This window comes from Copidosoma floridanum, unplaced genomic scaffold (assembly GCF_036245765.1).
Source record: "Copidosoma floridanum isolate Cflo_tuat_1 unplaced genomic scaffold, Cflo_Japanese_pri ptg000035l, whole genome shotgun sequence".
Taxonomy (NCBI): Eukaryota; Metazoa; Arthropoda; class Insecta; order Hymenoptera; family Encyrtidae; genus Copidosoma; species Copidosoma floridanum.
The window spans coordinates 388,964-402,837 of record NW_028321912.1 but is presented as its reverse complement, the minus strand read 5'-3'; the positions used below and the strand labels follow the sequence as shown (position 1 = coordinate 402,837).

The 13,874-nt window shown below is 34.5% G+C and overlaps 3 protein-coding genes across 5 annotated transcripts in view; all 3 read right to left on the bottom strand.

Moving 5' to 3' along the window:
* LOC106640888 (uncharacterized) overlaps window positions 1-13,874 on the bottom strand; it is a 176,973-nt gene that overhangs the window by 109,447 nt on the left and 53,652 nt on the right. The gene's annotated exons all lie outside the window — the stretch shown is intronic.
* On the bottom strand, window positions 531-6,953 carry LOC149373167 (uncharacterized). The gene is made up of 2 exons (XM_089597733.1): window positions 6,466-6,953; window positions 531-1,158 (listed from the first exon to the last, which is right to left on the bottom strand). Exons 1-2 carry the CDS (start codon window positions 6,951-6,953, stop codon window positions 531-533), a joined length of 1,116 nt encoding a protein of 371 aa, XP_089453859.1.
* LOC149373166 (uncharacterized) lies at window positions 8,648-12,863 on the bottom strand. Its single transcript, XM_089597732.1, has 4 exons — window positions 12,816-12,863; window positions 9,557-10,151; window positions 9,038-9,267; window positions 8,648-8,992 (listed from the first exon to the last, which is right to left on the bottom strand). The coding sequence occupies exons 1-4, from the start codon at window positions 12,861-12,863 to the stop codon at window positions 8,648-8,650; spliced, it is 1,218 nt and encodes a 405-aa protein (XP_089453858.1).

Here is a 13,874-nt window from a genome sequence, read left to right as displayed (position 1 = left end):
AAACCATTCCAGTATTTATTCGCTGACAGTATGAATCAAGTGCTAAATTTTTCTAGTTAATTCTTTGTCCGTGTATGATAACTTTATTGCATTACTCCGTTCTGCACATCATATTTTGTTAGCAGATTTTCTTGCAGTTTTCTTTTTCTTTTTTTTTTTATAACAGTTTTTACGAGTACAGACAATACTAGACTCAGCACTGCTAAAATGAATTTTGTGATTGCTGCTCTAATCCATTTAGAACTTTTGGTGATAAGTTTTCTAAATTGATTGTTTAATAGTTTCAACACGTAGTCCCTTTCTGTATTATAAGTAGTTTCACTTGAAAATGTGGCAGTATCGTATACATCTGAATAATTGGTAATCTTCTTAATATAGAAGGGAGAAGAGGCATTATGTGTAATCTGTTTTCATTTGTAAATAATTTCACATGTATCGTTTATAAATAATTTATTTGCCAGCTATTTAAGAATATAATACATAAGGTCCTCCTATGAAGCAGTCTCAACCAATGTGTACATAGTCGAACATCAACCCGTCAATAATGCCAAATTGGTCAAGTTCTTCAGAGTTGCACAGTACGTGATCATATTGTACATGCACAGAAAGCTAAAGCAATAATTTCCTTCTTTGAGCTCAACGAATTGATCGATGGGATCTACAAGAAAGCTTACACACTCATAATTGAACACTTCAACTCCACTAACCATCCCGGTCAGACCAAGTCTCTTGACCCTAGTCTCGACCTTACCTCTGGATATCGAGACAAGCAAGGAAGTACCGTCCATCAAATTGTAAAGCCTTTTTGCGGTTGTGGGAGACTTCGGATTCGCAAGGACAAAGACAGCCTTAACCTTGAGCCGACGATCGAACTTGATGCACTCAGTGAGGGCTTCGCTATTGTCCACGTGACAGCAGACACCGATGTCGTTGTTCAGGACAGAAGACGCCTGGATGTAGCCCCTCAGGCGTTTACGCACGACGACTTGAAGGTTGGAGTTGAGGATCGACAATGTGGAGGTCGCGGTCGAAAGGTAAGCGTAGCCGCTGGCTGAATCAAACTCAACCAGAGGGAAGAGCTTCACGAGATCGAAGTCAGTCTCGTTGGTTGCGAAGTTGAAGTTCAGGGTGGACTGGCGGTCGCCTTTTGGGCTAAATCTGGAATTATCGAGACATAAGAGAAAATTCTGGTCGTTCTATGTGATTGTAAGCGTTTTGTCTTTGAACACAAGGGGAAAATTACGACTTGTAGTCGGTGAAACTATGATTGCGCATTTTGTTTAGGCATCGTATGTTATACTTGGACATCAAATTTTGTTTGCTGTTGAATAAATAACCAATTTAAATTATCTCGTAAACAAAATGATAGTGTATCGATATGCGATTTTACTGTCTTGGTAGCTGATATTTAAACAAATATTAAAAACAAAAGGTGCTTGAGAAAGTATAAGATAATTTTTTTTTCAATTATTCCGTCATTTATTCGTCAATTAATATTAAAGATTCGAATGAGTACTTTCTAAATATTTTAAGTTCGTAATTTAATTTACCATAACGTAAATAGCTTTTTGGAAAGATTCACACACCCTTGTTTCAAACTAATAGTACTTTGGGTGAAAGTAAACGATGTTATCGACAATCCCAACCAAACAGAGATTTAAAACCACATTCTGCTAGTTCAAATTCACGAAGTGAAAAAATAAATATACGTATCTCGGTCATCTATTGCTTGATATCCACTTTTTATACGTAAAGTCCTTCTGTTGGTAAAAATGCTTACAAAAATTTTTTGGAAGAAGTCAGGAAGTAACCCCCCGGTGTCTACGCACAACGAATTAAAAGTTGGAGTGAAAAAACAAATACTCATCTCAGTCACTTATAACTTCATTTCTACTATTTTTTATTTAAGGTAGCGTGATAATTTGGCAACAATTATCATGAAAGGGTTTAAAACATTTTTTGGGAACTTTTCACTTTATATACGGTGAATAAAACGACAAAATTGAAGTATTCAACTATAGGTGGTTTCAATTTGGAGCCTCAAGGGTTGTAAATTAACAAATGGTAAAATTATTTTGGCTTCTATAGACGTTACAGCAACTTTTTTTGCTTTTTAAAAAAAAAACCAGCTACGAAGGTATCAAAATTACATGTTAACGTAATTGTTTTTTCACAAAATAACTAAAGTTTTTCTTTTTCCGTTGAATTAGTACAGTCGTATGTACCTATTGCTAGGAATCGTTATCGTCAGTTTGTTCAGATAAGTTAATATTTCAGGAAAACAGTTATCATTATTTTTGTAAATGATTGTTAGACACAATTAGGAATTTTCTGGAAACTTTCAACACACAAAAGAATTCGAAAGTTTGAAAAACATTTATCATGTATTGTCTATTTGCTTTTATCATTCACAGAATACTGATAAAGCTATTGGATTTGAAAAAATACACAAAATTGTTTGTATGTTTGATAAGCTACGTGGAAAATGACTATTAGTGCTCGATACCTTTTGTTTAAAACCTTAAGCCCGTTAATTTTAATGATATCTTCTGTCTTGGCTTTTACAATTTCCATTTCTTTCTTGCACAAATCATGGAAATTTAAAGAGATGATATCGCTCATTGCGTTTTTTATTTTTTAAAAGACGCTTAGTACACAAAAATCATAAACCAATCTAGTATTTATTTACTGCCAGTATGAATTGAGTGCTTTATTTTTTCAAGTTATTTATTTTGTTCGAGTATGTGAACTTGCACGGTTTTGCTCAGTACATCAAACTTTAAATCGTGGATTTCCATATAGTTTCCCCTTTTTTTCATTCTTCCTTTGCACGGCGTTATAAAATGTGAAATCGTAAAATTTAAAATTTCCTAAACTGGTAAAGCTATTCAAATCTATTTTAAAGTATTGACGATAAGTCCCCTAAATTGATTGTGTACTTAATAGTTCACACGTGTAGACAATTTCCTCATTGTACGTGGTTTCACTCGAAAATGTAAAATTATTATTTGTTTGTAGAAATCGGGAATTTTCCAGAAATAATACGGTGACATGTGGCGTGATATATCACGTGTTTCAGCATCGTCTGTTGTATTAACAAAATGCAACGTTCTAAACCACCGTTTTAACAATACTAAATATAGATAGTTTTCTCCTGATAAGAGAATTCTGTGTATATATTTCAAGTGATGTGTCTATACAAATTAAATTTTTGTCAATTTTCAAAAGATGTTTGTCTTTTTAAACTTTTAAGTCAAGTTGAGGTAGAAATTAAAAAAAAAAACTTGTTCTGAAGTATTTCACATTGCCTGTTATGTATCCTCAAGGTTTTTAATTATATTTTAGTAATAAGATCCGGAGTCATAAATTGCAGTTGACTCATTTTAAGCAGTTGTTTCATTCGATTAATTCATGGCTGTGTCTATTATTTGCATGAAAGCATACAACCCTCTATACATATAAAGTCCTTGGCTTTTGCTAAAAAAGTATATGGTGGCATGATAGGGGTGGAGGTCAGCAGCTACTTGCCCCTTTTCTATCCTCTTTGGCAGATATTTTGCAGCAACATCTTTTCGGTTGTTTGTCTCTAACTTTTTTTGTTGATGGAAATCTATAACTGTACGAGATTTTCAAACATTTTTCACGATCTTTCAATCGGTGCGTTACCGTTTTTGAAAGATAAGTGTTTTCCGAAAAATATGCAAAAAGAAAATTACAATGCCATGATGTGCAATGGATAGAACTTTTTAAATATTTTTTTCTGAATCAGGCTACCTAAAAACATAAAATATTTAAAATTCATCGAGACAAATATATCCAGACTTCAGAACTATGTTTCTTGGACTATTTTTATCATAAGAATGACTTACTCTTACTCAGAATTACCCCTTTTTTCGTTCTCCCTTCCCCTCTCTTTCTCTCTCCCACCTCCGTCACCTCCCATGTAGGTACTCCTTCCCCACGCTCCCTCTCTCTTTCTCTTCCTCTGTCTCTAGTACGCAATAGTACGCATGCACCTCTGCGCGCGCACGCTCTCTCTCTCTCCCTCTTTAACTAACTTCTTAAGTACAATCACACTGTTGAGTGCTACTGCTGCATATGATCAGAAATCGTAATGTGACTGTAGTAAAGCCTGAATTATGCCCCTGTTATAGCCATGGTACGATTTCGCATCATGAACCTGCTATATAAATATTTTTCTCTAATTTTTATGCCTTTATTTTATAAAAAGAACTATGTAGAAATATACAACGTAACATTCATCTAAAGCTTTGACTACGTTTATTTCGTATGGCATTTTATAAAATTTTTTAGTATATTCATTTTCAAACCATTCCAGTATTTATTCGCTGACAGTATGAATCAAGTGCTAAATTTTTCTAGTTAATTCTTTGTCCGTGTATGATAACTTTATTGCATTACTCCGTTCTGCACATCATATTTTGTTAGCAGATTTTCTTGCAGTTTTCTTTTTCTTTTTTTTTTTATAACAGTTTTTACGAGTACAGACAATACTAGACTCAGCACTGCTAAAATGAATTTTGTGATTGCTGCTCTAATCCATTTAGAACTTTTGTTGATAAGTTTTCTAAATTGATTGTTTAATAGTTCTAACACGTAGTCCCTTTCTGTATTATAAGTAGTTTCACTTGAAAATGTGGCAGTATCGTATACATCTGAATAATTGGTAATCTTCTTAATATAGAAGGGAGAAGTGGCATTATGTGTAATCTGTTTTAGTATCGTTTGTTGTACTAAAAACCGTCAAACCCATATATTTACGACATTATTATAGGAAATTTTTTTTTTTTAAATATTAAAAATTTTGAGCAAGCAATAACTAGTAAATCATTAATACACATACAATAATGCGAAATCTAATAAAAATAGCTTGTAGAGTTTGTCTTTTTACTGTTTAAACTGTGGTAAATTTAAATCAGTTAATTTTTAACGTGACGTTATCAGACAGTTAAATGAGCAGATTTGCTAACAAACACCAGTGAAATACAATAGTTTTAGTTATTAAATACAATATAATTTTATGAAATAATTTCAAGAATCTAATAAGTTTCCAAAAAAAAAATTTAAAATTTTGATGAAATTCATAGTATTGATGGTTTTTAAAAAATAAAAATGATTTTTTTTAACGATCACTTCATTTGTTTTAGAGGCGGGGGGGCTTTGCACTCCCCCATACCTCCTACGGGGGCTTTGACCCCTAGTCTCCCACCAGGGGCTGCCGCCCCTGGGCCCCGCACAACCTCTCTTGCAAATTATACATTTACCACCTCAGTTTGAGTACATTAACTTTTAATAATGGAAAAACGTCCATTACACTCACTATTTACGAAGTATACCTCGTATGTATGTAAATAGTACAAGATACGTAAGCCTTTAATGTGTTCTTTTTGTTAACTACTTCAAAATTTATACTAATTTTTATAGCATATATTACAACAAATTTTGTACGTAACTCGTGAAGACGTTTTCCCATACTCATGTGATCGCACTCGATGTAATTCGTACCATGTGATCAAACTCGTGTCACACAATTGTGCGATCGACTGCCATTTATTTCCGTCGACTTTGACCACTAGTATGCATTAATCTGAACTTTCAATTTTTTTTTAAATTTAAGTACAAAAAGATAATTATTCATATGAGTATCATCTATTATACTTTAAGTTTCAAGTGCTTTAAATAAATCTCACTTTGCACCCTTAAGGAGAAAAACATTATACGCCACTCGAGCGCAAGCCTTTGCACCCTTCTGCGAACTTTGCGCCCTTCGACTACTTTGAGCCCTAGGGCGGAAAGTACTTTTCTGCTCATGGGCCCAAAGTAGTTGGCGGGCTTAAAGTTCGCACAAGGGCACAAAGTGAGACTTTGCGTTCTAGTGGCGTAATGTACTATTAAAAAATTGAATCATGTACAATTTCCAACAAATTCTTTTGTTTTCGTTGACAAGTTAAAATTAAAATTTATTTTAAACAAAAAGGTAGTTTTTAAGCTTTGGTGATTGCATGTGTGAGAACTCGAGAGCTGTTATCGACAAATTCTCAAGGTTAAGCAGCTGCTGGGTGTGTATGCATATATGTATCTAATATTTTATTTACAGTTAGAAACGCTTACGAAATAATAAGTAGTATGTCGAAGGCTTATAACTTTTTAAACAATGTAATGCTTTCGTACAAATATTTCATCATCCAATATTTTGAATTACTAAACAAACGACGTAATTTGCATTTGTTCACCAATATTGTTTGGTTGGATGGATTAGAGATGATGATATTTATTTCTTTTATTCCTATGGGTAAAAATTAAGATTTCATCTACGAAACTATCCAAAAACATTATTATAAAGAACTAAGTTTGGAATTACCGATCATTTCTGTTAATATGTCTACATGATACTTGTACTTTTTTAAAGGTTTTTTTTTTTTCTTTCTTACCGTAAAAACTCACCTCATAAGGCACATACTGCCCGATGGTTGGCAATGAAAGCTTTTTGCAAAAACATCAAACGTCTCTTCGTACGAAATCAACGTGAACGGCCTGTAATACACTGGTGATTCGTCACCAAACTCCAGAGTAAAATTGTGATGAGCACACTTTTCCTGAAGATCCACCACAAAAAATCTCAAATAGTGCATGCCAACTTCAGCTGCTGGTGTCTCGATCAGCGCAACAACTAGTTTTCCGTTTCCCAAAACCTTCGCTTCCGGTGCCAAAAAATCACGACCGTCTGACTCGGAAATGACGATGCTGCATTTGTTGTTCATCTCATCGGCAATCGCTTTCGATTCAAATTGGATCACAACATCAGAATTTACTTTTGGATAGGACACGTAGATCAACTGGTTAAAGTATTTCAGTATCGTTGGTTCGTAGAAAGAATAACTGGTGATGTGCGCAAGATTTCCTGCAGTGATGTCATGCGAGTCTGCTTTCATGATGGATATGTAGAAAAAGATCACTATTGTGATTGTTGTTACAAGGAAACGAGTGTTTGGACACATCTTCGGGCTATTGAGAAAAAAAAACATAAATTTTAGATAGAAGTTTTGAATGTCAATCCATAGAAGGGTAAGTTTTGAACCGGATGAATGGCGAGCATTATAAGTTTGCGCTGAACATCAACGCACAATCATTAGATTATTTTCAACAACTTCTCTGTGAAAATTGAGCCACGAAAAAATGATTGATCCCATCAAGTGTTTGACTAATTGTAAGAAAAAGAGGAGAATTAATTACTTTTTGCAAAACACTAAAATCCAAATTTTTAAGAACTGAAAACTTTTTAACCTTCAAACTACACATCTTACGAAAAAATCACAAGAGATATTTTTGTTAAAAACAAGCCAAAAGGTTAAAAAAAAATATTTATGTATTTTTTGAGACTTCTAACTTTTTGCAATGACTAATGAAAAATCTTTCACAATTAACTTCTTGATCTTTTTTAATGAAACAATGTGACGACAGCACGTAAAAATGATGTTGCCAAATTCGTGATGAATATCAACTGCTTGCAAGAAACTCCCCTCCCCCCGTTCACCGCTCCAAACTATTTTGTACTTACATATTTTTTTGAATGTCAGCTAAAATATGAACATAAAAGCTTTTTCTTTAAATTATTGATTTAAACTATGTTTTACCACGAAGTAACCTTAAACATATGTTCGAACGTCTAAATACACCTAACCAATCATCCACGAGATGAAAATGTAAGTGTTCATATACATCATCATGTCAAAGATAAGTTTGGCTCGACTATCATTTTTTACAAATGTCATATATTAAAACACTGGAAAATAACATAGATAAGCAAAAAAATTGTTTGCGAAAAAACATTGCCACGTTTCAATAACTGTATAAAATAAAATCCAACTAAGAGTTATTCGGCGAAAAATATTTTTCAATGTACTAAATGCAAAACAAAAATTAACTCCGTAATAAAAATCGAATTCCCTGATGACGCCAGCAACAACAACAAAATAGGATCACAAAATCGATCAAAGCCCGGGATTTGCCGGCACAACAATCACCACCAGCACAGACAGCACTTTACCTATTTATTTCCGCACGGTGAGTATGATTATAAACACAGTCTCAAGCCGGGGAGTCCACGCAACCATTAGGCTTCTCTCTCTCTCTCCCTCTTAGCCTGCGACTCTCGACGCTCCATCCGCGGCGCGCAAAAGCCGATTACTTAATCTACAGCCTCCACAAGCATATACGGTGCTGTATGGATGGGTGGCCGACCTAATCGCCAGTTCAAACATGACCTCTACAACGAGGCGTCACACCAGCGATTTACCCCTTTGTTGTTCTCCTTCTCTTTCCCATCTTGCGTGACTGTCGATCTACACGAGTTTTTTCTGAGAGTACTTGAGTGATTTTAATAATTAGGTCGGGGGTCTGCAACTATGGATTGGCCTCAAGTGCCTCGAGCCAATAATCATTAGCAAATGTTGTTTGATATTATTATATTCCTGATTATGACACTAATAAATTGTGGGTGGAGAATGATTGCAAATAAAATAACGCGGTGATTTCGAAAATGTTATTACTTTAAAACAATTATCAACATCGATTGTCACAAATTGTCCAAACGATTACGCCAAGTTTCTTTTTCTCGTCGATTCATTTAAACGGTCTCGTCTACTGATTTTAACTTTATACATCTTGTATGAACCTCTTCATCACACGTGACAACGATACAGTACTTGTTATTCTCCATGTGGAAGTTTTGTACGTCATAAATCTCACAGGAAATATTGGAAACGTGTACCGAATCGGTGGTCCAGATTCCCTCTGGTCCGATTCTTTGAGTGTAAATCGACGTATACTTCAATTTAACTCCGTATGTTAAAATTACACCTCCATCGGCTGTATTAATAACATTAAAGTGAACCAGTGTCCTGTGCGTTAAACCCTTTTTCAACGCGTAATTTAATACAACGTTGACATGTTCACGTAATCTGGTGTCCAGCTGTGAACAATGTATTGATTGTTGACTTTCGTAATACCGACAAACAGTGAAGTTGCCAAACTGTGTTGAGTACGAGTCAAAGTCAAATGCGTGGAGCTTCGAGTGCTTGAGCTTCGTAATGCTGGTGACTTTTAATTCCGAATTTAAACGCTTGATTACAGTTGTGAAGGTAGTAGGTTTATTTTGCACGTAGAAGTAACCCTCTCTGTAATCGTACTCTTTGACACTGTGCATTCTTATTGTGTTGGGTCTGTAGAATGGTTTGGAATCCAAATCTGAAATTATTAAAAAGTTGTAACTAGTTAGGTCGTAAGATTAACGGAAATTAATGTATGCCATAACTTTTATGATTGAAATTCATTGAAGAATGTCCTATTGAGCGTTTTAATAATTTTTTTCAACATTTGCATTACTGACCAGAAATTTTGTTTTATTTTTCTACTAATAACTGATTTACGTGGCTACTGATAAAGTTAGAATCATAACTCAGCAGTGTGATAAAAAAAGACTCCTGAATATTATTATTTCTAATGATTTATTGAATCAATAAGAACAATAATTTACCTGGTATGGTAGATATTCTAAACGACGACACAGGATTGCCTACATCATTGTACCGATAAACGTAAATAAATCTCGTAATCTCGTGTGTTAAACTTGTAATGAGGGTGTCAAAAGTGTCATTATAACCTAAAATTCCAATCACGTCGATAGGATATGGATCCGAATCTGGTAACTCAAAGTCTTGGTAAGTACACGTACGCGGATCCACAATAACGAATCTCCACTCCCCGAGGTGCTTGTAAGGTGTCAGTCGATAGTTCAACAACCAAATGACGATTTTACCGTTTCCAAGACTGGCAGCCCGCCTGGGATAACGAGAGGAATAGCGAAGCTTTAAGGATACTAAACAAGTCGTGAAGTCCGTAGATTCTAATCTGATGGGATAATCCGAGTGCCAAGAATCCAACACGTGTACTAGGGTATTGTTTGATTTAATAACTAGAGGCATTGATATGTGGATGTGTCGAATGACGGACCAAGTCGTGGTGGCATTATAATTTTCGTTGGTGAAAAAGTTATCAGTTGAAGTCACAAGTAGAGTTGCAACAAGAATGAAGATTAAGAGAGACATGGTTTGAGTTTGAACATTGAAAAGCTGGAATAAACAATTTGCGTAATAATTACATCACCTTACATCCAATACATGTATAAATAATCACGAAGTAAATATATATTAATACGAGAGAAATGTCTAGTCGAATAAAACTAATTACCTTTTTAGCTGGTCTTGTTTTTTAATAGAAAATTTCCGTTTTAACTGTTTATTTTCAAAAAAATATTTACATCGTTGCTTCAAACACTTATATAGGATCCGTTGGACTACAGTCTTTGGCGCACGTCTTTTTCAACTAACAAGAAAACTCTGATAGTTTATCGCTGCTTTCTTGTATTACGTGATAATCAGACTATCTTTGGGGAATTCAAAACATCGAATTTATTTCATCACTTCCTCTACGTTTTATGTTATAATGATATCCATAATAATCGGCAATAACAAAAGGTCAATCCTATTAACTAAAATCTTTTGCTGCAAAAGTGTAATATTTTTTATTTACAATTAACTAAAAGTGCAAACACGTCGAAAGAATAAAAATATACAGCCCAACACCTACATTAAACTCTAGACATATCAACTTCAATTGCTAATAAAAAATTTAGCAAAAAACAAGAACTACGTAACTTTATATTTAAAAATTTACGTAACGAAGCATGTTATGTGACTTATTCCTTCAATTCATAAATCTTAACGTAGCGCTGTCTCGCTGAATTATCAATTATTTTTTCCGTTTACGATTCTCCAGAGCAGCTGATAATGCAGATACACACGTGTGTCAAGTTCATTTCGGCTAAACCAAGATATATTATCACCTCTCTGTCACATACTGTCGTGTGACCAATTTTTTATATCAAAGCTGTAAGTATGATAGGATGTTTTACCAATTTTAAGTGGATCTCGTAATTTTTTCGTGTCCACTAAGTAGCAAGGCTATGTGATTAAAGGTCAACTTCTATTTAGCATTACTAAAAGGAAAATTCCGAGTCTATCAATTATTCTACGTGAGTAATCTATTGACCTGCCTACAATGTCACCCAAAAAAATAGCTGTTACATTGTACGTAATAATTAAACACATAATATTAAATAATATTGCAACGACAGTTATAGTTTGGAACATCAGACAAGTTGGATTGGCTTAGAGAGTCTAAGATGATAGTTCATTACCAAATATTTCTACCATAAACAGTAGCAAGAAATCGAAACGACGTACAAATTTTTAAATAATTTAACCTGGACTTCAACCGTATGATGTATGTTAATAAAACTTGTGTCAACTCAAGTAAATTTGAAGTACGCATAAAAATTTATGATAAAAATAATATACATTAATTTACATTGTAATCACTCGTTGTTATCTTGCCAAACCTGTTCCATCTAATCCAACTACTCAGAATATGACTCTTCCACAAATCCCCGTCAATCCCGATTTTTAAGAGTGTATGCAAAAAAAATGCTGCTAAGGTAAGACCCGAATTAGCTGTTAACGGTAATATATAGCGCGAGCAAAGCCCCGTGTAACTTCCTCGAGCGCAAAACTACTTGAGGCTCGACCACAGCAGTACTATACACCATCCCAGATTCTGGTGATGCTCCGATCTGTTCATTCAAGTCTTTCCCTTCCCAGCTGCCCTCGTTACTTTGCCATTAATCCCGTGCACTGGGAGAAGTTTGAGAGGGTGATTTTTGTTTCTCGTCCCCGAATGGCTAGACTTTGCGACTTTCGAAAGCATTGTGGCAAAGTATCTGGGTTTGACGGTGGGAAATTCGCTGATGGAGGCATTGCTTGAGGCTTTGTTGTCCTGTTTTTTTTTTTTTTTTTTTTTTTCAGAAAAGATTACCTTTCACCAGAGTCTAGAGCCTTTTTTTTTTTTTTCGGTAAAATCTTTTTTCATTCACTGTTTCCATTGCAAAGAATTAACAACTAAAGAGAGAAGTTTTGCAGGTGTGCATTTTTTATTTTGACCCATATCCTCTTGAGATTAGAATTGTTGTCGCCGCTCGTGGTTACGAGAAATCTTTGATCGATTATCTTATCGCAATACTCACAACAACGTATAGAAACAGAAAGTCGTATTGTTAGAAAAAAAAGGAATTCTTATCGAGTGTAATTCGTCGAATAATATTGTAGTGGCAGTGACTCGATCAGATTGTGATTGCAGAGAGAAATCCGACTTTGAGGTTATGAATATAACTTTAATATAAATTGTTGCGAACACTAATTAATAACTTTCTATACGACTACCTAATCGATTAAAATTTTTTACGTACATATCGCTAAGCGTCTCTTTCATCACTGGTCGCATTTTCATTGAAAACTTGTAGGTCAATATTTTAAGTAAAATCTAATTTTCGACGAATTCGCATAAGAGACTATGTTAAAATAAAAAATTTGCTTGGATTAACCTATTTAGTGTTAAATTTTTATAAAAATCCGGTAGGTCAATCTATATACGACAGTACTATCTTAACCTCCGCGCATTACGCCCTAATATTCCAAAGCGAGTCATTTTGAACTCCTTCCAGAAATCATCCCGTAACTCCCTGAAATTGGCTAGAATCTTAAGGAGAGAGAATGAAAACTACCGAAAATTTATTCATCGTACAAACTTTGCGATTTCTCGAAGGACCAAAGCGTTGACTCGAATTTTAATGCAAACTCGTTGTCAATAGTGGGTGAAGGAAACCTCGGAGATTCGCAAACAGCGTCACGCGGATCTCCTCCTTCCTCGTCTTGTTCCGGCAAATTCATCTTTTTGCATTGCCCAACTTGGCGAGAGCTTGTAAGGAGTTGTACCGAAGTTGTTCTTGCGGACGAGTAACGCAAAGCTGTGTGTAACACCAGGGCCGGCTGATCGTATCAGGCCATGTCTCACCCATTCCATCAAACATTACTTGGATAACTTTACCAGCAAGTAATAAAGTGATAATGATAGTTAATCGAACAGATTCATGAAGGAGCTTCACAAGAGTAACAACTACAAAGTAAATAAAGGAGTACTTTTTTCTTTGAATGGCTCAAGATTTGTTCTAAGTAGGGGAAATCATTTAAACTCTGACGTGAATTCTCTTACCAATTTATACTATTCCTCTGAAATTTTGTATACTTACTCGAGACGAGTTTTCTCAAAATTAGTGAAAACATATTTCTATCACTCAGCAGTTTTTCTTGGTCAAAGTTTCATGGTTATGAAAAGTGAAAATGAAAATAAAATGAACTAGGAAATATCAAACGGTCTCTTAAGTGACTCGAGTACATAATCATAATATTTAAAATAAGATTTTCGGAAAAATACAGGCTGTTTATGGAGACGTCCAAGTTCCGTTTGAAACATTTTTGCAGTTGAAACCTAGACAAGCATGTAATTAAGATTACGTGGTGAGTGTACTCCTTACTGGTGATTGAAAATTCAAATAGCAAATAAAATAAAATTTAAACTGTAGTCTGGATCATTTTTCCTGCGCTTTAGAGGTTCCAAAGTTTAACAAAGGTATGGGATACTTTGGCTTGAACATTCGTACAAGTCATTGATCTCGAGGACTTTCGATAGAATAATAAATGAGGAAAAAATGTGTAAAGTTAACTTGGCAATTATTTACAAATGAGAATTACTTATGGACATTATTAAAATCTGTTTTTCGGAAACACTGTATCTTCGACAAATTGAGTGTCACAAAACTTGAAAGTAATTATTTTCGCAGTTCGACTGCACAATGAAAAAAAAGTTTATATGTTTAGAAAAGATTATAAAAATGTGGTTTT

Coding starts and splice junctions, on each gene's coding strand:
- LOC149373166 (XM_089597732.1), bottom strand. CDS start 12,863: ATGAATTTGCCGGAACAAGACGAGGAAGGAGGAGATCCGCGTGACGCT. Junction 10,152..12,815: donor GAGGAGATCCGCGTGACGCT/GTTTGCGAATCT, acceptor TGTTTATTCCAG/CTTTTCAATGTTCAAACTCA. Junction 8,993..9,037: donor CACAGTTTGGCAACTTCACT/GTTTGTCGGTAT, acceptor CATTGTTCACAG/CTGGACACCAGATTACGTGA.
- LOC149373167 (XM_089597733.1), bottom strand. CDS start 6,953: ATGAAAGCAGACTCGCATGACATCACTGCAGGAAATCTTGCGCACATC. Junction 1,159..6,465: donor GGCAGTATGTGCCTTATGAG/GTGAGTTTTTAC, acceptor CGATAATTCCAG/ATTTAGCCCAAAAGGCGACC.